The 24,911-nt window shown below is 39.2% G+C and overlaps 1 protein-coding gene across 25 annotated transcripts in view; it reads left to right on the plus strand.

The window, feature by feature from the left end:
* Positions 1 to 24,911, plus strand: part of PHF21A (PHD finger protein 21A) — a 197,281-nt gene that overhangs the window by 160,270 nt on the left and 12,100 nt on the right. For 21 of the 25 annotated variants that reach the window (XM_025451980.3, XM_025451981.3, XM_049097083.1 and 18 more), the window contains 5 exons: positions 14,456 to 14,554; positions 18,145 to 18,196; positions 18,960 to 19,039; positions 19,514 to 19,574; positions 22,364 to 22,527. In XM_025451980.3, the coding sequence (XP_025307765.1) occupies positions 14,456 to 14,554; positions 18,145 to 18,196; positions 18,960 to 19,039; positions 19,514 to 19,574; positions 22,364 to 22,527 (456 nt within the window). Of the gene's footprint in view, positions 1 to 14,455; positions 14,555 to 18,144; positions 18,197 to 18,959; positions 19,040 to 19,513; positions 19,575 to 22,266; positions 22,290 to 22,363; positions 22,528 to 24,911 lie in introns of all 25 variants that reach the window. The other 4 variants (XM_035701236.2, XM_035701240.2, XM_035701237.2 and 1 more) reach the window with 1 other exon arrangement.

Genomic DNA, 24,911 nt, shown 5'->3' on the forward strand with positions numbered 1-24,911 from the left:
CGTATGGTTTTGGCTTATATTTAGGTTAGTAGTTCATTTTGACTTAATTTTTGTCTAGAGTGTGAGATAAGGGCCCAACTTCATTCTTTTGCATGTGGATATCCGATTCTTCTGGCACCATTTGTTGAAGAGACTTTGCCCATTTGAATGATCATGGCACTATTGTTGAAAACCAGTTGGCCATTGATGTACGGATTTATTTCTGGACTCTCAATCCTGTTCTGTTGGTCTGTAGATCTATCTTTGTGCCAGTACCAACCACACTCTCTTCATTACTGTAATTTTGTAGTAAGTTTTGAAATTGGGAAGGGTGAGTCCTCCAACGTTTTTATTATTCAATATTGCTTTGGCTATTCAGGGTTCCTTGCAATTCTTACATGAATTTGAGAATTGACCTTCTCAATTCTTCTGCCAAGAAAAGGCTGTTGGAATTTTAATAGGAATTATATTGAATCCGTAGATTGCTTTGCATTGTATTGTTACTTTCACAGTATTAAATCTTCCAGTTCTTGAACATGGATGTCTTTCCATTTATTTAGGTTTTCTTTATTTCTTTCAGCATTGTTTTAGAGTTTGCAGTGCACAAGTCTTTTATCTCCTTAAATGTATTCCTAGGTATTTTATTCTTTTGGATGCTATTATAAATATAATTGTTTTCTTAATTTCCAATTACAGTTGTTCATTACTGTTATATAGAAATCAGCTGATTCTTTGTTCATCTTGTACCTTGCAACTTTGCTGAGTTTTCTTACTAGTTCTAGTAGTTGTTTGTGGATTCTTTGGGATTTCTATATATATAAGATTGTCCTTTGATTTGGATGCCACTTATGTCTTTTCTTGTCTCATTGCTCTGGCTAGAACTTCCACTACAATGTTAAGTAGCACTGATGAAAATGGGCATACTTCTCTTGTTCTCTATCTCAGAGGGCAAGCTTTCAGTCTTTCGCCATTGAGTATGATATTAGCTGCGGCTTCTCATTAATGCCCTTTATAAAGTTGAGGAAGTTTCCTTCTATTCCTAGATTTCTGAGTATTTTATCATGAGTGAGTGTTCAGTTGCTTTTTCTTCATTAATTGAGATGATTGTTGTGTGTTTGGGGGTTGCCCTCATTTATTAATGTGGTGTATTCCATTCCTTTCATTCCTAGGATAAGTTCTACTTTATCATGGTGTATCATCCTTTTATTTTCTTAAGATTTTATTTACTTAGTAGAGGGATCCCTGGGTGGCGCAGCGGTTTGGCGCCTGCCTTTGGCCCAGGGCGTGATCCTGGAGACCCGGGATCGAATCCCACATCAGGCTCGCGGTGCATGGAGCCTGCTTCTCCCTCTGCCTGTGTCTCTGCCTCTCTCTCTCTCTCTCTCTGTGACTCTCATAAATAAATAAAAATTAAAAAAATTAAAAAAAAAAGATTTTATTTACTTAGTAGAGAGGGCATGCACACACGGGGATGTGGGGGGAGAGGCAAAGGGGGCAGGAGATGAAGAGGGAAAAAATCCCAAGTAGAGTCCGCACTGAACACAGAGCCTGTCAAGGGGCTCAGTCTCACTATCCTGAGATCACAACTGAAGACAAACCAAGAGTAGGACACTCAACTGACTGAGCCACCCAGGCGCCCTTGTATCATCCGTTTAATACGCTATTAGATTCAGTTTGCTAGTATTTTATTAAGAATTTTTCACTATAGGGACACCTGGGTGGCTCTGGGATGCCTGAGTGAGTCCGCAATTGAGTGTCTGCTTTCAGCTCAGGGCGTGATCCCAGCGTCCTGGGATCGAATCCCACATTGGGCTCCCTTGGAGAAGCAAGGAGCCTGCTTCTCCCTCTGCCTATGTCTTTGCTTCTCTCTCAGTCTCTCATGAATAAATAAATAAAATCTTTAAAAAAAAAAAGAATTTTTCACTATATTCATAAGAGACATTGGTCTGTAATTTTCTTTTTTTGTGATGTCTTTGGTTGGTTTTGGTATCAATGTAATGCTGGCTTCATAGAACAAGTTAGGAAGTGTTAGTACTTTTAAATGTTTGGTAGAATTCACCAGTGAAGCTGTCTGGTTCTGGACTTTTTGGGGGGATTTTAATTACTGTTTCAATTTCTTTTTTTTTTTTCTTTTTCTTTTTTTCTGTTTCAATTTCTTTAGATATTACAGGTTTGTTGAGATTTTCCATTTCTTCTTGAATCAGTTTTGGTAATTTGTGTGTTCATAGGAATTTGCTCATTACACCTACATTATTTAATTTGTTGGTAATTCCTCAGTGTACTCTCTTTTAATCCTTTTTATTTCTATAAGATTGGTAGTAACGTCCCCACTTCTATTTATGATTTTTATGATTTTTGTCTCCTTTCTCTTTTTTTTTTTCTTAGTCTGTCCAACTAAAGGTTTCTCAATTTTGTTGATCTTTTCAAAGAATCAACTTTTGGTTTCATTAATTCTGTTGTTTTTGTGTTCTCCATTTCATTTATTTACTCTGTAACTTTTATTATTTTCTTTCTTCTTCTAGCTTTGGGCTTAGTTCTTTTTCTAGTTCCTTAAGGTTTTTCTAATTGTTTAAGGTTTAAAATGAGGTTATTGGTCTGAGAGCTTTCTTATTTTTTAATATAAACTGTTAGAGTTATAAGTTTCCTCCTGAGCACTACTTTCACTGCATCACATCAGTTAGGATATATTGAGTTTTCATTTTCATTCCTCTCAAAGTATTTTCCAATTTCTCTGGCTATTTCTTCTTTGACCCATTGGTTGTTTTAGGAGTGTGTTATTTAGTTTCCACATATTTTTAGGTTTGATAATTTTCCTTTATCATTGATTTCTAGCTTGTTGATGTTGTGGTCAGAGAAGATACTTTCTGTCTTTTAAATTTTATTAGGATTTGTTTGTGGCCTAAAACATTGTCCTGGAGAATGTTTCATGTGTACTTGAAGAGAATGTGTACTCTGTATTACACATTACATTGTTGAATGAACTGGCCTTTTTGTACATCAGTTAGATCTAGTTGATTTACAGTGTTTTTTAAGTCCTCTGTTTCCTTACTGACTTTCTTTTTTAAAGATTTTATTTATTTATTCATTCATGAAAGACACAGAGAGAGAGGCAGAGACACAGGCAGAGGGAGAAGCAGGCCCCATGCCAGGAGCCGGATATGGGACTTGATCCTGGGTCTCCAGGATCACACCCTGGGCCAAAGGCAGGCGCTAAACCGCTGAGCCACCCGGGGATTCCTGACTTTATTTTTTAAAAGATTTTATTTAATTTCTTGAAAAACAGTAGGAGCTCTCAGTTGGGGGCAGGGAGCAAAGGAAGAGGGAGAAACAGACTCCCCACTGAGTGGAGAGCCCAATGCTGGGCTCAGTCCCAGGACTCTGAGATCATGACCTGAGTGGAAGTCAGATGCATAACCGACTGAGACACCCATGTACCCCTCCTTACTGATCTTTTATACATGTTCTTTCCATTCTTTAAAAGCAAAGTATTAAAGTCTCCAATTATTATTATAGAACTTTTATTTCTTCATTCAGTTCTGTCAATATTTGCTTCATATATTTGAGACTGTTGTTTGGTGCATATATATTTAAAATTGTCATATCTGCTTCATGACTTGACCCTTTTATTAATGTATAATGACTTTCCTTGTCTCCTGTAACAATTTTTGACCTAAAGCGGATTTTGTTTTATATTAGCATAGCCATCCCTGTACTCTTTTGGTTACTATTTGCATGGAATATCTTTTTTCATTCTTTGACTTTCAGCCTTTTTGTATATTTGGCTCTAAGATGAGTCTATTCGAGAAGGCATGTATATCGGATCATGATTATTTGGTTTTTGTCTTTTTATCCATTCTGCCACTCTCTGTCTTTTAATTAGTAGGTTTAACCCAGTTACATTTCAAGTGATTGCTGATGTGACACCTCGGGGGCTCAGTGTTGAGTGTCTGCCTTTGGCTCAGGTTGTGATCCCAGAGTCCCGGGATTGAGTCCCACATCGGACTTCCCAAAGGGAGCCTGCTTCTCTTTCTGCCTCTGTCTCTGCCTCTCTCTGTGTTTCTCATGAATAAATAAATAAAATCTTTAAAAAGAATAAAATAAAGTGATTGCTGATAAGAAAGGACACCATTTTGCTGTTTGTTTTCTACCTGGCTTATGTCTTATGTCTTCTTTGTTCTTCAGTTCCTCTGCCTATCCTTATGTTTGGTTTTTCTTTCTAATGCACACTTTTGATGCCCTCATTGCCTTTTCTGTGTATATTTTAGTTATTTTCTTAGTGGTTACCATGGGGATTATAGTTAACATTCATAAATTTTTAACAATTAAGTTGATACCACCTCAACTTTAATAGTATACAAAAACTCTGTTCCTATATAGTTCTGCCCCCCCTTATGTTATTGTCACAAATTACATCTTTATACATTGTAATGCCCACTAATATAGATTTATAATTATTATTCTATGCATTTCTCTTTTAAATCTCATAGGAAAAAAAAGAGAAGTTACAAATCAGAGATAAAATAATACTGGGTTCTATTTTTATCTGTATAGTTTTTATACAGATTTTTTTATCTGTATAGTTTCCTTTACTGTAATTCTTATTTCTTTGCTTTAAGTTACCGTCTAGTGTCTTTTCACTTCAGCCTAAAGAACTCCCTTCAGGATTTCCTTTATGTCAGATCTACTAGTAGTTAACTTTCTTAGCTTTTTGCAGGATATAGCATTCTTGGTTGATAGTGATTTTCTTTTAGCATTTTAAATATGCAGTCCCACTGTCTCTGGTCTCTGATTTTGAGGAAAAGTTCGCTGCTAACGATTTTGAGGACCTCTTCTATGTGATCCATCACTTATGTCTTACTGCTCTCAAGATTTTCTCTTTGCCTTTGGCTTTCAACGGTATGACTACAAAGTGTCTCACTGTGGATCTTTTATTTATTTTTAATTTCTTTTTTACGGCAACAGATTTTATTTTTAAAATTTTATTATTTTTGTTTTAATTTTGTTAATATACAGCGTTATATTAGTTTTAGGAGTACGATATAATGATTCAACAGTTCCGTACATCACCTGGTGCTCATCACAACAAGTGCACTCCTTAATCCCCTTCATTTATTTAACTTATCTGCCACCCTCTGTCCTCTGGTAACCATAAATTTGTTCTCTATAATTAAGAATTTATTTCTTCATTTCTCTTTCTCTCTCCTTTGTTCATTTGTTTTATTTTTTTAATTCCACATATGAATGAAATCATATGTTATTTGTCTTTCTCTGACTTATTTCATGTAGCATTATATTCTCTAGTTCCATCCATATCATTGAAAATGCCAAGATTCTTTTTATGGCTGAATAATATTCCATTGTGAATACACACACACACACACACACACCACACTCCTTTTATCCATTCATCCAACGTAGGGATGCATGTTAGTTACCCTTTGAATTCATGTCTTTGTGTTATTTAGATAAATACACAGCAGTGAGATTGCTGGATTATAGGGTAGTTCTGCTTTTAACTTTCTGAGAAACCTCTATACTATTTACTAGAGTGGCCATACCAGTTTGCATTCCCACCAATGGTGCAAGAAGTTTCCTTTTTCTCCACTTCCTCGTCAACTGTTGTTGTCTCTTGTGTTTTTAATTTTAGCCATTCTAATAGGTGTGAGGTGTATCCTATTGTAGTTTTGATTTATAGGTGATGATGAACATCTTTTCATGTGTCTGTTGGCCATCTAGATGTCTTCTTTGGTGAAATGTCTGTTCATATCTTCTGCCCATTTTTAAATTGGATTATTTGTTTTTTGGATGTTGAGTTTTATAAGTTCTTTATATATTTTGGATACTAACCCTTTATCGGATATGTCATTTGCAAATAGTGAAATTTTTACTTTTTCCTTACCAATTTGAATGACACTTATTTCTTTTTCTTGTCTGATTGCTGTGGCTAGGACTTCCAATACTATGTTGAATAAAAGTGGTGAGAGTAGACATCCTTATCTTGTTCCTGATTATCTTGAAAAAGCTCTCATTTTTTTCCCCATTGAGGGTGATGTTAGCTGTGGGTTTTTCATATACGGCCTTTATTATGTTGAGGTATGTTCCCTCTAAGCCTACTTTGTTGAGGGTTTTTATCGTGAATGGATGTTGTTGTACTTTGTCAAATGCTTTTTCTGAGCATATTCTTAAAAAAAAAAAAAAGCTTTTTCTGCATATGTTGAAATGATCATATGGTTCTTATCCTTTCTTTTATTGATGTGATGTATCACGTTGATTGATTTGTGAATATTGGCCCACCCTTGCAACCCAGGAATAAGTCCCACTTGGTCATGGTGGTGAATTATTTTTTTAAAGATTTTATTTCTTTATTTGATAGGGAGCACAAGTAGGTGGAGCAGTAGGCAGAGAGAGAGAGGGAGAAGCAGGCTCTGTGCTGAGCAGAGTCCAGTGAGGGTCTTGATCCCAGGACGCTGGGATTACAAATTCAGCCAAAGGCAGATGCTCAACCAGCTGAGCCACGTAGGCACCCCATGAATGATTTTTTTAATGTATTGTTGAAATTGGTTTGCTAGTATATTGTGGAGGATTTTTACATCCATGTTCGTCATGGATAGTGGTCTGTAGTTCTCTTTTTAAGTGATGTCCTTATTCAGTTTTGGTATCAGGATAATGTGGATGTCATAGAATGAATCTGCAAGTTTTCCTTCTTTTTCTACTTTTTGGAATAGAGAAGAAGAGTTATTAAATCTTCTTTAAATGTTTGATAGAATTCGCCTGTGAAGTCATCTGGTCCTAGACTTTTGTTTATTGGGAGTTTTTTCATTACTGATTCAGTTTCTTTGCTGATTATTGGTCTGTTCAAACTTTCTGTTTCTTCCTGTTTCAATTTTGGTAGTTAATATAGTTTCTAGGAATTTATCTACTTCACATATAGTTTTTCATAATATTACCTTTAATTGTTTGTATTTCTGTGGTTTTGGTGGTTATTTCTCCTATTTCATTTGTGATTTCATTTACTTGGGTCCTTTATGTTTTTTTCTTGATAAGTCTGGCTAAGGGTTTATCAATTTTATTGATTTTTTTTCAAAGAACCAGCTCCTGGTATCATTGATCTATTCTAATCGTTTTTTGTTTTTTGTTTTTAGTTTCTATATCATTTATATCTGCTATGATCTTTATTATTTCTTTCCTTCTGCTGGTGCTAGGTTTTGTTTACTGTTCTTTTTCTAGCTCCTTTAGGTGTAAGCTTAGGTTTTTTTATTTGAGTTTTTTCTTACTCTTTGAGGTAGACCTGTATTGCTATATACTTCCCTCTTAGAACTGCTTTTGCTGCATCCCAAAGGTTTTGGACTGTTACATTTTCATTTTAATATGTTTCTATGTACGTTTTCATTTCTTCCTTTATTTCCTGGTTGACTCATTCTTTGTTTAGTTGCATGTTATTTAACCTCCCAGGATTCTGTGGTCTTTCCAGATTGTGGTTGACTTCTAGTTTCATAGTGTTGTAGTCAGAAAATATGCATGGTAGAACTACAGTCTTGAATTTGTAGAGGCTTGTTTTGTGGGCTCATATATGATCTATTCTGGAGAATTTTTTGTGTGCACTTGAAAAAAATGTGTATTCTTCTGTTTTAGGATGAAATGTTCTGAATATGTCTGTTAAAATCCATCTGTTCCAGTGTGTTACTCAAATCCACTGTTTCCTTGTTGATTTTCTGCTTGGATGATCTGTCCATCAATGTTAAGTGGGGTATTAAAGTTCCCTACTGCTATTATATTATATGGATTTTATCAATTAGTTCCTTTATGTTTGTTATAAACTTGTGGTATTTGAGTGCTCCTATGTTGGGTACATAAAAAATTACAGTTGTCCTGTCCTTGTTAGATTGTCCCCTTTATTATTATAGAGTGTCCTTCTTTGTCTCTTGTTACAGCTTTGTTTTAAAGTCTTTTATCTGACTCCTGGGTGGCTCAGTCAGTTAAACATCTGATTCTTGGTTTTGGGTCAGGTCATGATCTCAGGGTTGTGAGATTGAGCCCTACATTGGGTTCTGTACTGAGCATGGAGCCTGCTTAAGATTCTCACTCTCCCTCTCCTTCTGCCCCTCCCCTCACTCAATGCACCCAGTCTCTCTCTCTGTCATTCAAATAAGTAAAGAATCTTTAAAGTCTTTCATCTGATGTAAGTATTGCTACTCTGGCTTTCTTTGACATCCATTTCTTTTGCATGATAGATATTTCCTCATCCCCTCATTTTCAATCTGGTGGTATCTTTAGTTCTAAAATGAGTCTCTGGTAGGCAGCATATAGATGGGTCCTTTTTTTTTTTAATCCACTCTGTCACCCTGTGTCTTTTGATTGGAGGATTTTATCCATTTATAAAGTAATTATTAATAGATTACATTAATTATCCATTTATTCCTTGTTTAGTGGTTGTTTCTGAGAATTGTCTCTGATGCCCTCTTGTCTTTCTTTCATGTTCTGCTGATTTCTTTTAGTGTTATATTTGGATTTCTTTCTCTTTATTCTTAGCATATTTATTAGTGGTTTTTGATACATGGTTACCATTAGGTTTGCATACAACATCTTCTGCATATAGCAGTATATATATTAGGTTGACAGGCATTTAAATTTGAACCCATTTTTTTCTCTTCTCCCCATGTTGTAGTTACATGTTATTATATTTTATATCCTTTTTTATGAGTTCCTTGACTGACTTCTTTTACAGAAATACTGTTCCTGTTTTTGCATTTCTTACCTCTATACTGTCACTTTTTATCTCTCCTTTCCACTCAAAGAGTCTCCTTTAATACCTCTTGCAGGGCTGGTTTAGTGATCGTGAACTCTTTCTTTTAGTTTTTGTTTGTCTGGGAAACTCTTTATCTTCCTTCTATTCTGAATGGTAATCTTGCAGGATAGAGTATTCTTGGCTGCAGATTTTTCCCATTCAGCACTTTGAATATATCATGCCACTCTCCCCTGGCTTGCAAAGTTTCTGTTGAAAATCTCCGGCTAGCTTTATGGGTTTTCCTGTGTAAGTTACTGACTCCTTTTTGTCTTGCTGCTTTTAATTTTTTTTCATTGTCACTGTATCTTGCCAATTTAAATATGTCTTAGTGTGAATCTGCTTTTGTTATTTTGATGGGAGTTCTCTGTGCCTCTTGGGAACATTCCATCCCTAGATTAGGGATGTTTTCAAATATTTTTTCTTCAAATAAATTTTCTGCCTCCTTTTCTCTCTTTTTCTGGGACCCCTATAATACAAATGTATTATATTTGATGAAGTCACTGAGTTCCCTAGGTGTATTCTCATTTTGCATAATTCTTTTATCTCTCTTTTGTTGAGCTTGATTACTTTCCATTACTCTATGTTATAGGTCACTGATTTGTTCCCTTGCTTCTTCCATCCCGCTATTCATTACATCAAACCTGTTTCTCATTTCATTTAGTGAACTGTTTGTCTCTGCTATGTTGTTCCTTATCTCTATGTTAAGGGTCTCATTCATATCTTCCATTCTTTTCTCCAGTCCAGTGTGTATCCTTGTGATCGTTGCTTTAAATTCTCTCTCAGGCATATTACTTACATCTGTTTTGCTTAGATCTCTGGCTGTGGCCTTGTCTTATTCCTTCATTTGGGATGGGTAAATGCCTGTCTCCTCATTTTGTCCGTTCCTGTGTGTTAAGAAAGTCAGCTCTGCCTTCTGTTCTTGAAAGTCATGACTTTATGAAGAAGAGGTTCTAGAATGCCCTGCAGTGCAGTATCCCCTGTTTCCCAGAACCGGCACTTCAGAAGAGTATCCTATGTGTTGCTTATGCCCTGCTGTTGAGTCTGAAGTCACTTTTCTTTTCAGTGCAGTCATCTGCCCTGTCTCTCTAGGCTGTGCTTGCTCCCTAAGGTGTCAGTGGGATCCAGGCAGGCTAGTCCTGAGGGGTTGTGCCCACTGGGGAACTTGTGAGGGTGATGGTGGTGGTAGTGCAATTTTCACTGGGCCACTAGTTCTGTGATGAATCTCCCAAAGTGCTGCAGGGCCTGCATGCTGGGGTGGCCAGTGGAGTGAGGCTGGGTGTGGGTGGGCCTGGTGCATGACCGTGGAGCATGCTGCACACAGTGGCTGGGTGGGGCATATACACTAACAAAATCTGTCTCTAGCCTAGGGTCAAGGCTAGCAGGCTTGCAAGTGGGCCAGTCACCTGGAGAACTTTTGGGGTATTGTGCCTTGCTAGCTGATTAGGTAGCATCTGTGTAGCACTGCCTCCTGCAGCTTTGGGGGGGCGGGTGTGGAGAGGTGGAAAAGGCACACCTGCCAACTCCTTTGTTTTTGGAGAAGTCCGCTAACATCTTCCACAATCAGTATGAACAGATATGTCTCCCGTTTGTCCCCTGTATTGTGCAAATTGCCATTTTTATGTTGCCTCTTGGCTCAGGCTTCTGTCTCTTTAAGGGTGTTGACTTAGCTTTCACTCACCCTTCTGGCTTTCTCAGTGCTAAGCCAGCCAATTTCTAAAGCTCCAGGCCCCAAGTCCCACTGGTTTAAAAAACTTAGGGAATTCAGTCCCGTTTTTGAATCCAAACATTGTGGGGATCAGCCTTCCCACATGTGAGCTCCCTGATGCGAGGGCCCATTTCCCTGCCATCTCCACATGCCATCTCCCTCCCTCCTGCAGGCAGCCTACTTCCACCCTTCTGAACCTCCTAACCTTTCAGATCCAGCTGCTTCTGTTTATTTAGTTGTGGACTCTGTTCTTCCAGTCTTCAGATTGTTCTCCAGTTTATTGACTTGGATGTGGTTGGTATCTAGTTGTAAATGTAGGGACAGAGAGAGCTCAGGGTCCTTCTACTCTACTATTGTTCCCCAGACTGCAAATCTCTTTTAGGTTATTCTGTATGGATGTCACTGAGTTTCTTGGATGTGTAGATTCTTATCTTTCATCAAATTGGGACATTTTGAGCTGTTATTCCTTCAAGTATTATTTATGCTGCTTTCTCTGTCTCTTCTCTCCCCCCGGGAGCCCATAACACATATGTTGATAACGTCCCACAGGTCTCATAGGCTCTGTTCATTTTTCTTCATGTTTTTCCTTTCTGTTCCTCAAACTGGATAATTTCCATTGTCCTGTCTTGAAGTTCACTAATTCTTTTGTCTGAACCCATCTAGTGAATTTTTCATTTCAGCTTTTATATGTTTCAGCTCCAGAGTTTCTATTTAGTTCCTTTCACTACTTTCTGTCTCTGTATTGATAGTCTCTTTTTGGTGAGAAATTGTTCTCCTGGGTTCCTTCAGTTCTTTGTCCATGGTATCCATTAGCTTTTTGAGCATATTTAAGACATTTAGTCTTTCTCTAGAGAGTCCAACGTCTGGGTTTCATGAAGGCCAGTTTCTCTTGATTTCTTTTTTCCTACAAATGGGCCATACTTTCCAGTTTCTTTGCATGCCTTCCAATTTTTTGTTAAACTGTTCATTTTGAAATTACAGTGTGATAACTCTGGAAATTAAATTATCCTCCCACCCCAGAGTTTGCTGTTATTGATTGTTGAGGTCTCTTTAGTGCCTTTTCCAAACTGTTTTTGCAAAAAGTGTATTTCTTGTCACATACAGTCTCTGAGATCTCTGTTCTGTTGTCTCAGATCAGCTAGTAACCAACAGATTTCCTTAAACAACTGGAGCCAAAAAGACCAAATAATAATAACTAAATTACAAAAAAAAAAAAAAAGAAAGAAAGAAAAGGAAAAAACACCTTTCCCAATCTTTGTAGATTGGCTCTGAGCAGGGGTACTTCTTAATGGTAAGCCAGGCCATCTATCACTCTGCCTTAGCCTTCACCTGTTTCTTGGACAGATCTCAAAGAGCAGCCAGAATTGTAAGCCTAGAGTTCTCTCATATCTTTCCTGGGCATACATCTAGCCCTGGGAACGTGCAGTACGCTCTCGATTCCCTGGTATATGTGACATCCCTTCAAAGAATCTTCTTCCTCAACCTCCTCCTTTCTGGGGTTTGGATCTATCTCCTGTATACTCCATCTACCATCCTATGTACTAGATGACTATGGGTAACATATGTCTTCAGATGCTTTTATCAGAGGCCACCCCAAAAGCCACTTTCTAAGGTGGGCAAAACAAAAGTCAGCCTCTGACCAAAATGGGTCAAAATACACAACCACAGGTTGTTGAGAACAAGGTCCATGTTGCTTCCCTTGGCACCAACAATCCACACTAGGAACACAAGTTGCCATCCCCAAAGCCTCTGCCCAAGCTATGGAATAGAGGTTTGTAGGTAGGTAAGGAAAATGCTTTCTTAGTGAAATTTAGCAGCCTCTTTCTTCAGTAAGTATCCCCCTGGTTGCTGTAAGGTTTTTATTAGATTCCAGAATTCTGAAAAATTGATTCTGTTTTTGCCAGCTTAATGATTGCTTCAGTGGAAGGACTAATTCTTAGAGCTCCCTGTTCTGCCATTTCTCACTCCTCAACCCTAATGTTTTTGGTTTAAGCAGCTTAAAACAACAAATATTACTATCCTATATAGCTTGCTAGGGTCAGGAATCAGCTTGCATCCTAACTGGGTGCTTCTGGCTCAAGGTCCCCCACAAGTTTGCATTCAAACAAGTTAGCCAGGGCTGTAGTCATCTCAAGGCTCAACTGGGACTGATTAACTCACTTCTAAACTCAAGTCACATAGTTGTTGGAAGACCTCACTTCACACTGGCTGCTGGCACAGGAGATTCAGTTCCTCACCACATGGACCTCTGCATAGTACTGATCACACAATGGCCTGGTTTCCCCAGAGCAACAGCTCCATGAGAGAAAGACCTCTCTCCAGTGTTTTAATTGTTTTATTTGGGGGAGGGGAGCTGCTTTTGGTGCTCTTTTTCCAACTCTGAGACAATTGTACTCTTATTGAGTGAGAGAGAAATTTTGAACCGAGTAATTTCTTAGTAGAGAGGAGTTGGTTTGCCTTTCCTCAGAGACGTCATACATGTGTCACTCAGCCATAGAGATGGAACCAAGAGACCTCAAGGAACTTCATATAGCCTAGGAGTGGAGCAGCAACCCTTCCAGTTGACCTCTTATCCCTCCCTCTCTCAGACTCCTGCCCTTCCTCACTCAGAAAGCCGTGAAAATAAGCTTTCTGGACATCCAGGACCTTAAAGATGACACTAGAAACTACTTTCCCATTGTGTCCCCTTGTAGGTGTGTTTGGTGGTTTGTTTTATGGAGAAATGTGTCCTTTTTGGTTAAAAAACCATATGTGTGTGAGAGGTGAAGTGAATGCTTGTTCTAGAAGGCATTGCAGTAGCACAGAGGACTGCAAATGTGTGTAGAACAATGTGTACTCTCAAGTAGCTTATCGTATAGAGGAGGAAATAGGACAAGGCATTGGTGAAAAATAGATTACCAGGCAGCATTTGTGTCTCAGAACAGTGGCTGCCATAGTACTGATAAGGCAGATGCTGACATAAGGCAGGAGGAAAATATGGAAGTGGCTAGGAAAGAAAGTGAAAGATCTTTATGATTGTATTTGTTTTTCAGATCTGGTAGCATATTTCACAACATGATAATTTTTGAGAACTTTTGATGTCCTGCTTATAGAACCGAAGCTTCCTTCATCAATAATCAGACAGTTTCATTCTCCTTTATTTAATTGCTTGCTGCCATACAGAAAGACAATTAGCATCCACATTTTTTTTAATTTGAAAAAGTAAATTAGGTTCATGTTCACAATTTTATATCCACTGTTCTAATATCATTTCAGTATTTACTGAGGGCTTCATAAAATGAATTACCCATTAGGTCATAATAAGAATAGTAATGCAAGCTCAATTTGCTAGCTGCCATTTGTGCTTAGAGATGATAATGCTATGGGTGTTCTTTTGTTTGAATGGATGCATCTGGAAGACAAGGTTAGGGGTAATCAGAGTGTCAGCCTCTTGTAAGATGACCTTTCCTGGACAAATGCATCTCTCCTCTAACGAATGATACAGGCAGGTGTTAAATATCCCAGGTGAGGGTAGTTCTGCATCTTCTCTTAGGTTATGAATGGAATTAGAAATAGAAGAAAGTGTATGTCCAATTTTTTGTTTACATTATTCAGATCTTAAGCATGCTTGCTGTGGACTGAAGTTTAACCCAAATGTAACAAGAGTGAGTTTGCTTCTGGAAAACTGACCCTATATCCTAAAATACAGTGAAATCAGAGCAACCTATAGTCATTTTTATACATAGGAATTAAACTGTGGACTTTTCTTTTTGTATAATTTCGACTTGTAGTTATAAATTCACATCTACTCTAGTTTTACAGTTATTTCAACTGGGGCCTTACATTTTATTTTTCCCCTTCCAAATTGTAATCCATATTACCTCCTCTATTAATGTTTCCAGTTTGAGTATGTTTTTTTCTTCCTTGTTGGGTACAGTTAAACTGTGTTTTCATTTTTTTTTAATAAAAAGTGAATTCTGAATTTTCGTTTAATTTTCCTTCCCTAGACAATTAAATCCCACACAGAAACAGATGAGAAACAAACAGAGAGCCGTACCATCACTCCACCTGCTGCACCCAAACCAAAACGGGAGGAGAACCCTCAGGTAGGCTTAGACCTCCAAAGGAATGGGTCAGCCTATAAGATGTGACTTATTCTTATAAATCGGGGGGAAGGGGATACTTAACTCTGAATTTCTTGATTTTCCTTTTCTTGTGCTTCCTCACTATTCAATAATATATTGCCAAGTCAGTTTGGCCTAAGGCAGATTAAGAGTGTGACCTGGAGTGAGTATTCATGAGCTGGCATATAGGCATTTCATGAAATGTTACAAATTTGAAATGTAAGATTAATGATCATTTTCCCAGATATCCCATTACATTCCACATGATAATTATGTTTTGTTTGTTTCAGCCAACATTTCTAAGAAGTCCATCCTGTTGACTCAGCTAAGGGCTATTTATGTTATAGGTTATTGTTATTATATGTGCATTTTTGTTACTACCATTGCATTGCACCAGATTCCCAAATGAATCATTAGCCCAAAAGTTGTTCATTGAAGCATAAAAGTAGGGATGAAAATAGTAACATCTATACTACAACTTAGGATAGAATTACAAACTTATGAAGCAAACAGGACTGGTACAAATACAGAATGTGAATTTGTGTGTCCCCCCTTAGACGAGAATTTTTTAGTTTGGCTTTCGCATAAGCAGCTCTAAAAGGAAAATGTGGACAGGTAGTTAATATGATGATGAAGATCTGAAAGTTGGATTTTATTAGACCAGCAATTTGTTTCTTTCTGCCTTCAGTGCATTCTTTTTAATGAAACCATGTCAAATAGTGGCATGAAGCCATCAAAACTTCATGTCATTTTTTTTAAAGCAGTGACTTGTTAAGTTAAACCAGCTCATGTTTTTCTTTTTCCTTTTTCTTTCTTTCTTTCTTTCTTTTTTTTTATTTATTCATGAGAGACACAGAGAGAGAGGCAGAGTAGGCAGAGGGAGAAGTAGGCTCCATGTAGTCCATGTAGGGAGCCCGATGTGGGACTCAATCCCGGGACTCTGGGATCACTCCCTGAGCCAAAGTCAGATGCTCAACCACTGAGCCACCCAGGTATCCCTAGCCCATGTTTTTCCAAAACAAATACAAATTATAATTCTTTCTGATATGAAATGGATTCATTTTAATTTATCTTCAAAGAAGGGACCAAAACTTGAACCAGAAAGAGGTACCAGTATTGCAGATCGCTGAGGAACTAATGAAGTCATCCACAAAATTACCAGAGGAAACCAAAGGATATCTTATATTGGTGGCCCAGTGTGGGCAAGCAAGTACTGCTACCTGTAGGGTGGTGTATATTTCACTTTCTAATTGGGCAAAATCACTGCCATAAAGAAAATAAATTAGTTTTTGGTACATATGTGATGCATAGATGAGGCAAAAGTTCTTGACAACTCTTTATTCTCCTTATCACTAAAAGACTATTCCAGAGAAGAGGAGATTTTTTTTTTCATTTAATAATTGTTTTGTGAGCTCAGTCTAGACTGGCAAAGATGTGTTGGATGTAACTGGCCAAGAAGAGTACTGTCACTTGATTAAAAGAAGGTGCATCTGAATGTCAGTCCACACACTGCTTTATAAACAGAAAAGATTTAGTAGACAGCCTTCTAATCTTGATTAAGTTGTGGAGAATAGGGGATCCCTGGGTGGCTCAGTGGTTTAGCGCCTGCCTTTGGCCCAGGGCACGATCCTGGAGTCCTGGGATCGAGTCCCGCGTCAGGCTCCTGGCATGGAGCCTGTTTCTCCCTCTGCCTGTGTCTCTGCCTCTCTCTCTCTCTCTCTCTCTCTCTCTCTCTCTCTCTCTGTCTATCATGAATAAATAAATAAAATCTTAAAAAAAAAAAAGTTGTAGAGAATAGTGAAAGTAGGAATATAATTAATTGGCAGTCACAAAATATATGCCATTTCAATGTGCAGTATGGCAGCAAGTCTAAGAGTAAGAGTGCCTTTTCTTACTAAAGTACCCTGGCTGTCAGGAGGATGGGCTCCTACCTAAGTTTTTGAAATAAGAAATAAAATAAAAACATTTATTCAGAACTTTGAGGATACCAGAAAAGGACACTTCTGTGTTCTCAAGTGGCTTGTTCAGGGACTGTTTCTTTCCAAAACACTCAGTATCTTAAATAGTGTGACCCTATCACTTCAGGCCAAAATATCATAGTATTGGGGACACCTGGGTGGCTCAGCAGTTGAGCATCTGCCTTTGGCTCAGGGCATGATCCCCGAGTCCTGGGATCAAGTCCCACATCGGGCTTCCTGCATGGAGCCTGCTTCTCCCTCTGCCTGTGTCTCTGCCTCCCTCTCTCTCTGTGTCTCTCATGAGAAATAAATAAATCTTTAAAAAAAATATATCATAGTAAAGAAAAAAAATATATATATATATATCATAGTATTGAATGTTGAGGGTAAGCTGTCAAGATTTTTTTTTTTTTCTGTCAGGATTTTTAAAGACCAGACAGTGATATAAACAATTCTGCAAGAATACATCTGCTAATAATTGATGATGTTCCTTATTATCAGAGAAATTGATGATCCATTATTTGGCATATTTAGCAACCACATGCAAATGAGAACATACTTTCCAGACCACGTGCAACCACAGAGCAAAACAGGAATCAGTTTGTTGCTGTCTCCAACTTTAAGCATCTAATGTTCCAACTTTGGGGTTCAGTATTCTAATCAGTTTAACTTATGATGGAGCCCTGAGAGTGGTCTCCAAAGAGAGATTGCTCCATAATTTTTAGGTCCATGTTTGATTTAAAAATCATAGAATTAAACAGAACTATCTGCTGTTATTCTTTTTTTTTTTTGGTATCATTATTTAATCTATTACAAATTTGTCAAATTCTTCTTGAATGCCATTCACATTTCTACATTTTGTCCATGGTACCATGAGACTGTCCAGTGTCTTACTGAAATTACTGAAATTAAGATACTTTATTTCTAGTCCCTACCACAGTGCCAGACATAGTCTGGCACACTGCAGGTACTCAGGTGAGACTTATATTAAAAGATATATCATAGCATTTCAGGACCACTAAGTGTATTCTGAAACATTTTACGCATTCTCTGCTTCCATGTTCTTGCCTCTAAAAAGGGGTGCCTGGGTGGCTCAGATGGTTAAGGCATCTATTTTCAGCTCAGGTCATGATCCCAGGGTCCTGCTGTTATTCTTAAAACTCACTTAGTTCTGAGTTAGCATTGTCCAGTCATTGGTAGTAAAAATGTAAGAAATCATGACCCGTTATGACAAATGAAAAACTTAGAATTTGAAGCTTGTTGTATGGGAGGCTCTTTGCAACCCTCTGCATGTTTTTTGAGTGTGAAATTCTTTTTCCTGTAAGAGGATTTTTCTGGGGAAAAAAAAAAAAAAAAAAAACCTAGGCCACTCAAAGATGCTGATTTCTTTCATTGAGAAAGTAGAAGATACAGGCCCCAATCCTTCTCTTTTAATCACTGTAAGTCCAGAAAGCCTCCAGAGTGGCTCTGAAAGATGTCTCTTCTTTGGTCAGCTGAAGCTGACCTTCAAGCAACCAGCCTGTTGGATTTGCTTTGCCAGGGAGTCTAACTAGGATCATCCCATTGGCTTTGTGAGAACACAAACTGAAGTACATTCTTGTTTCTCTGGCACAGAAACTTGCCTTCATGGTGTCTCTAGGATTGGTAACACATGACCATCTAGAAGGTAAGAGAAGATATTCATGGTGCTACCTTGCTTCTGGCCCAGAGTTTTGTTCTTGAAAATGGTGTTGAACTTATTGCTAGACTGTAAAACACTGGAATGCCCATAGAACACCAGAATGCCAGCTAGTATGGACTTTGTTTCCTTTGGACTCAAACTTGTCTTTCCTCTGTTTAACATTCATCTCCTCCCCTTCCTGTTGTCATCCACACTGCTGTCCAGGGGAGACTCCCCAGTTGCCTGGACTAAACTGATTTCCATTCACTTTAGAGGAACTCTTTTTATTTTTCCCCTGACAGCACAAAGTATCAAATGCCCCTCTAACAAGTCTGTGTCTGTATTTCTCAATCACTCTGGGTTATCAGAATCTTAAGAACAGTTATAAAGCTATACCTGTCCTAGTTATTTAACTCCAGAATTGTGAACTATGGTTACTCAGTCTAGGTCTGTGGATAAAGTTCATCCACACCTATATTCTAGTAACCTGAAAAGAGAGGGGGACAGCTCTTTTATACGTATTGTCAGCTCTTGGTCACAGAGAGCTACCCTGTGAAAAAAGCATCGTCTTGCTTTCTGAGAGGTGAGAATAGATGGGCCGTCATATTTGCTCCCAGCGGTGTGCTTGCCTCTGCTGAGGCTGCAGGGGAAAAAAGAGATATGCCCCCATTTCCACCTTGTCATGGGAAAAGCAAAAGATAAACAATGAAGTTCCATTTTTGTGGTTCTCTGTTCCTTCCTTCTAATTCAAACCTTTTACTTTCCCAAGAAATCCAAAGCAAGAGGCAAGAGCGCAAAAGAAGAACAACAGCAAATCCAGTATACAGTGGAGCAGTCTTCGAGCCAGAGGTATTCCTGGTCAGAACTTGGCCCTTCCCTCACTATTCTAGGTTTATTTATGATTTTCATCTCTTTCCATTTGAAAACCTATGGAAGAACAGTACCTTAATTATATTTGGCCAGCTTTGCGAAATGATGGTTTTTTTTTGTCTGGCTAATCATACTGTTTCATTTTTATTATTCACTGCTTTCCCCTTAGTTTTTTCCCTAAGTTTGAGCAAATACAAACCTACCTTAAAAATTTAAGTCCTCTTGGCTTCAACAGAGCTGTCATCTGAAGCAGAGGCAGACCTCTCTGGAATATCATATTCTCTCAGAGCCAAGTATATATAATAAATCCCATTAGCACTGAGACCTTGAGGTGACTGGCACTCACTCATTGGCATGTTGACAGGCATGCTGTGCTTGGTCTATAGCTTGTGCCAATATTCGTAGTAACCGTGCTATTCAACTAGTTAACCTTTCCTTCTTCAATCCTCAAAGCGCAAGAAGAGTGCAGTCACATACCTGAACAGTACCATGCATCCTGGGACCCGGAAGAGAGGTGAGTACTTTTTTGTAGCTCTCCCTTGCTGTTGCTTCTGCTTTCTATGTCGTGTTTCTCCCCCCTCCTTTCTCCCATTGTCCTAGAGCCTAACTCCTAAATCCCTTGAAAATAGTTTTGTTGTTGCTGTTTTGTGAAAATAGAGGGAGAAGAGAGTGAGATTTCTTATTAGAGTCCTGTATACTGAATCACAAGCTGCTTTGCCTCAGATTCTGGCAAAGCTGACTCAAGAAAATGGCTTACTACAGCAGTTCTGCCCCAGGCCCACCAGGCTGTCCGTGAATAGCACAGTGAACAGAACATTGTGTGAAAGGAAGCATTTTAGCATCATTGAGCAGAACAGAGCACTGCTGTTGCCAAGGTGTTCTTAAGTAGTGTCTGAGTCGTCCTGCTGCCAGAGAAACCAGAGCGCGACTCAAGTTTCTGTGAGCTGCAGACTTTCCAGGAATGAGAGAGGTAGCCACACTGAGAACTTAGAATCTATGGAGTTGAAGGTATCTCCAGCTAGGGAAGAGAAGAAGGTCATTGTCAAAACAGGCTCCCTGAAATAGAAGTTCTGAAGAGTACCATCACCATATTTTGGGCCTCCCCAGGTGGGTGGTGCACCTTACTTGTGGGCGGGTCAGAGGCAGCAGCCCTCCATGCAGGACTGAGTAGGTCTTAATAGCTCTGAATTTGAGCTCATGAACAAGGTTCTGAAATTGTTCTTTGATGTCAGTAATACATCCCAGGGTCCCTTTCTCCACATGATAATGTGTCCCTGAATTATAGTTCCAGGCTAGAAAGGTTGCAGAGTGAGTGGAGTAGCATAATAATTTTTGCATAAGCACACACTGTCTCAGAGCTATTGGAAGCCTAGGAGGTCATCCTGACCCTTTTCTTTTGTCTACTTTAGGCAGGGCTGCACCCGTACCATTACTACCTCCTCACCTGAAAGAGATAGCATAACCACCCTCAGTGATCCATCTAATGTTTCATTAGCCCTGTCCTTTAAGTAGTCAAAAATATTTCCTTGGGAAACCCTGAGTCATTGCTTCCTATTGATTCCTGGGCCACAGTAACCAGTGTCATGGGTTATTTTTTGTTTTATTTTTGGTAATTTTTAGTAACTTCTGACCCAGTTCTCAGAAAGGAGTCCCCAGTCATAAGCCACAGTTAATTTGTCTGCTGGTGGGGAGTATTTGCTAAGAGGACAGGGGTTGAATGAGCCAGAAAGACCTTGGCATCAGTGCCAAGGTCAGAGGATGAAAGCCTATATCTACAATGCCTAGGATGTACCTTCTGCGGGTAAACAAAGAGCATTCATCTTTCACATCCCCTTTTGGCAGCACTAAATTCCCCAGAAAAGACAAACCTGTATGATCTGTCTTTGTACCGCAGACATTGCCAGTTTAACACAGGTAATATTTGTGTAATGTCTGACAGAATCATGACTCTGTGCATAATCCTGATATAAATTATAACTGTTGGCAAAGTTGTGATCTCTGTACCATTTACCAGTGCTCGTAGGCAGTTGTGTGCCTCTCTGGCTTTTATTTTTTCCCTTTGGTATGCTGGATATATACTTTTGATCACTGAAAGCTTAGAAGCTTTAATCCTGGCTCTTCTAACAAGGACCCTGGCTTGGATGTATCATAAGGCAGGAGTGGTTGACCAATCTTGCCATGCCCATCAGGGTCCATTTATAGATTCTCTGTACCATGAGGCTTGATTCCCAGGGCTCTTGCTCCAATCAGCCCTTCAGCAGTGTTGCTGATGGCAGGGCCTTTTTGGAGATTTTGTAGCAGACCCTAGTCCTTAGACATGTAGTTCACTAGAGTGTGACAGAAGTGGGGAGACAGTTCTTTTTTTTTTTTTTTTTTAAAGATTTTATTTATTCATGAGAGACACGGAGAGAAAGAGGCAGAGACACAGACAGAGGGAGAAGCAGGCTCCATGCAGGGAGCCCGATGCGGGACTTGATCCCGGGACTCTGGGATCACGCCCTGGGCCGAAGGCAGACACTCAACCCCTGAGCCACCCAGATATCCTGGGGAGACAGTTCTTGAACAGCGGGGAGGGTCTCTGACTCTAGACATACTGAAAATCATTGTTAAGCTCAGAACATCTTTTTAGCTCTTAGGTTCCAGCTAGTCCCAGAACATATTTCTCACCAGCTCTATCGGCAAGGGATAAGAATAGTTAACTTGAATTTTGCCTCCTCGGTTTGCCTTTCTCCATGCTCACAAGCAGTGAAACGACCAATATATAGATAGAGAAAAGGAAAAACAGAAATCCTAAATAAATCCATTTGTGGGAACTGGGAATTATTGATTGTAAGGATGATGGTTACAGAGAAACCTTAGAGAACAACATGTAGAAGTGGAAAAATAAACTCTTTTTTTTTTTTTTTTTTTTTTTTGGAAAAATAAACTCTATTCCTAGCTGTGGCCCCCCCTTGAGCTTTGACATCTTAATTTCATGCTAGAAGTCTCAAATTGTAATAATCCAGGAGCATCACCAGAATCCACCCAAGGCAAGGCCCTTTAACATGACGTAGCCCTCCTGTCATTCTCCAAGGCTGTCTTATCCTCCTTTCTTTTGAGACTCGTGTAGTTGTTTCTAATGACATTTAAATCTTTGCTTTTCTTCCTCTCTTTGGGACTGTTGTATTAACCTTCTGTCTGCTACCTCACTTCCTTTTCCATGCTAGCCAATGAGGAACACTGGCCAAAGGTATGTAAGATCATTTTTCCCCCTTTCTTTCCCTCCCCCTTTTTTCCTTTTTGTTCCCTTCTCTTGGTATATAGGTCGTCCTCCAAAATACAATGCAGTGCTGGGGTTTGGAGCCCTTACCCCAACATCCCCCCCATCCAGTCATCCTGACTCCCCCGAAAATGAAAAGACAGAGACCACATTCACTTTCCCTGCACCTGTTCAGCCTGTGTCCCTGCCCAGCCCCACCTCCACAGACGTAAGTAACTTGGGAAAAGCGCGCTCTCTTTTCTGAGAGCTTACATTGGGGAAACCGTTATCATGTGTTGTCTCCTTGCCAGCTGCATCTCCTTGACTCACCCTGGAACAGCAGTAACCCCTACAAGACACAGTATACCATGTAAGGCAGCTTTCTACCGGGGCCCCAGGTCCTGCCATGTCCTTGAGAATCATGTACCACATCAGGAGGCTCAGTCAGAGTGTTTAAAATCTGGATTTGATCTGCTGTGAATGAGTTAATTCTCAGGAACAGGGAGGGACAGGAAGTCACCTCCTGTAATTGAAAGGTGCTCAGGTTTCTGTCCTTGTTTTGGGGTTAGGAAAAAGGAACAAGGCACACATTCCCCTGGCAGTCCTTGTTTCCTGCTTCAGGTAGAATTCAGGAAGTGGAAAACGTTTCTTTCAAGCAACTTTATTTAGCAGAATTGATTAAACAGGTTCCTAAAAAAGTGTGTCATATATTTAGTAACCCTGCATGTAGAAACTGCAGGATTACAAACTAGTACCCTGAGATTATGGGTTTTTATTTTTTGTTTTTTACTTTACTTATTTTTATATTTTTCATTTTAATTCTAGTAGAGTTAGGATGCAGTGCTATGTGAGTTTCAGGTGTACACTACAGTAACGCAGCAGTCGTATATGTGATTCCGTGCTTGTCACCCGTTTCACCCAGCCCACCTCCCCTCTGGTCACAATCAGTGTGTTCTCTCTAGTGCCCTAAGATTTTTAAATGAGCAAATACTTACTGAGCACTACTCTGCTGAACAAGTGCTATTCTTAAGGCTGGGGATAGAACAGGGAACAAAAGCAACTCCTTGCCCTCAAGGAGCTCCTATTACATGGCCAGAGGCAGGTGATAAGCAAATGAACATGTAAAAGGTAGTAATAAGTTCTGTAAAGAAAATTGGGACAGAATAAGGGGGATACGAAGCCTTTTATTTTGTGAAGAGAGGGAAGAGAGAGCATCTGTGGTAGAAAGTGGAATGTGTGAGAATGTGTCGGGGGAGAGCATTCCATGCAGAGGGCAGAGCAGTGCAGAAGCCCTGAGATGGGCATATACATGGTGTGGAGGAAAAGCAAGAAGGCCAGGACAGTGGGGGCATAGGGAGTGGTGAGATGGTGGGAAAGGACACCCCAGAGCGGGGCCCAAGGTGCAGGGCCTTGGGCTTTTACTTGGAAGGAGATAGGGGACCACTGGAGGGCTCTGAGGAGAGGAGTGACATAATTTTTCAACTTTTTATTTAGATAATTTTCAAACAGAGAAGTTGCAAGAAAATACAAAGAACAAATATATATACCTTTCACCTAGATTCACTGATTGTTACCATTTTGCCACATGTGCTCCCCCCTACACACATGCGTGCACACACGCACACACACACATAAACATATTTTGCTGAACTAGTTAAAAAGTTGCAGACATCATTAATCTTCACCCAAAACCTTTCAGTATATATTTTCTAAGAACAGATACTCTGATATAGACACAATGTAGTTATCAAATTGAGGACATGTAATATTGAGTAAATAATATTATATAGCGTTATTCCATATTCAGGTTTCTCCAGTTGTCTCAATAATTGCCTTAGTAGCACTTTGTTTTTTCTGCTCCAGAATCCAGATTAAGATCACTCTTGATATTCGTTGTCATGGTACTGTCTCTTTTGCCTTCTTACTCTGAAACAGTTTCTCAGCCTTTCTTTGTCTTTCATGGCATGGACATTTCTTAAAACATAAGCCAGTTGCTGCGTAGAGTGCCCCTCCATTTGGATAATCTGATTGTTTCCTCAGGAGGAGATTCAGGGTATGCATTTTTGTAGGAACACTAAACACGTGATGGCGAGTCCTTTTCTGTGCATCACATGTCGTCCGCTGGTCTGTCCTGTTGTTGGTGATGTTAGCTTTCATCTCTTAAGAGAACACATCAAATCTCTCCACTTGTAAAGGTGCCTCAAAGCAGAGAGCTTTGAGTCTGTATAAATATCCAGTTCCCCCACAAACTGTTACCCAGTGGTTTTAGAATCCTTTGATGGTTCTTCCCTGTGTTTACTATTTTTAAGGTGTTTCCAAAATCAACTTGGATTTTAAAAGGATCGGAAACCTGGATAAGAGACTGTGGAGAGGATAGGATGGGAGCAGGAAGACCAGTTAGGAGGGAAGAGCTGAGGACAGCTTGGCCTGATAGGGTGGTAGACATAGAGATGGAGGAAAGTGACCGAGTCTGCATATATTTTTAAGAGCCAACAGGATTAGATATGGAGTATGAGAAAAAGAGATGATAGTCAAGGATGAATCCAGAGTTTTCAGCCTAAGCAGTTACCAGGATAAAATTCATTTACTCAAGATGGCAAGAAGGATAGGTTT

This window comes from Canis lupus, chromosome 18 (genome assembly GCF_003254725.2).
Source record: "Canis lupus dingo isolate Sandy chromosome 18, ASM325472v2, whole genome shotgun sequence".
NCBI lineage: Eukaryota > Metazoa > Chordata > Mammalia > Carnivora > Canidae > Canis > Canis lupus.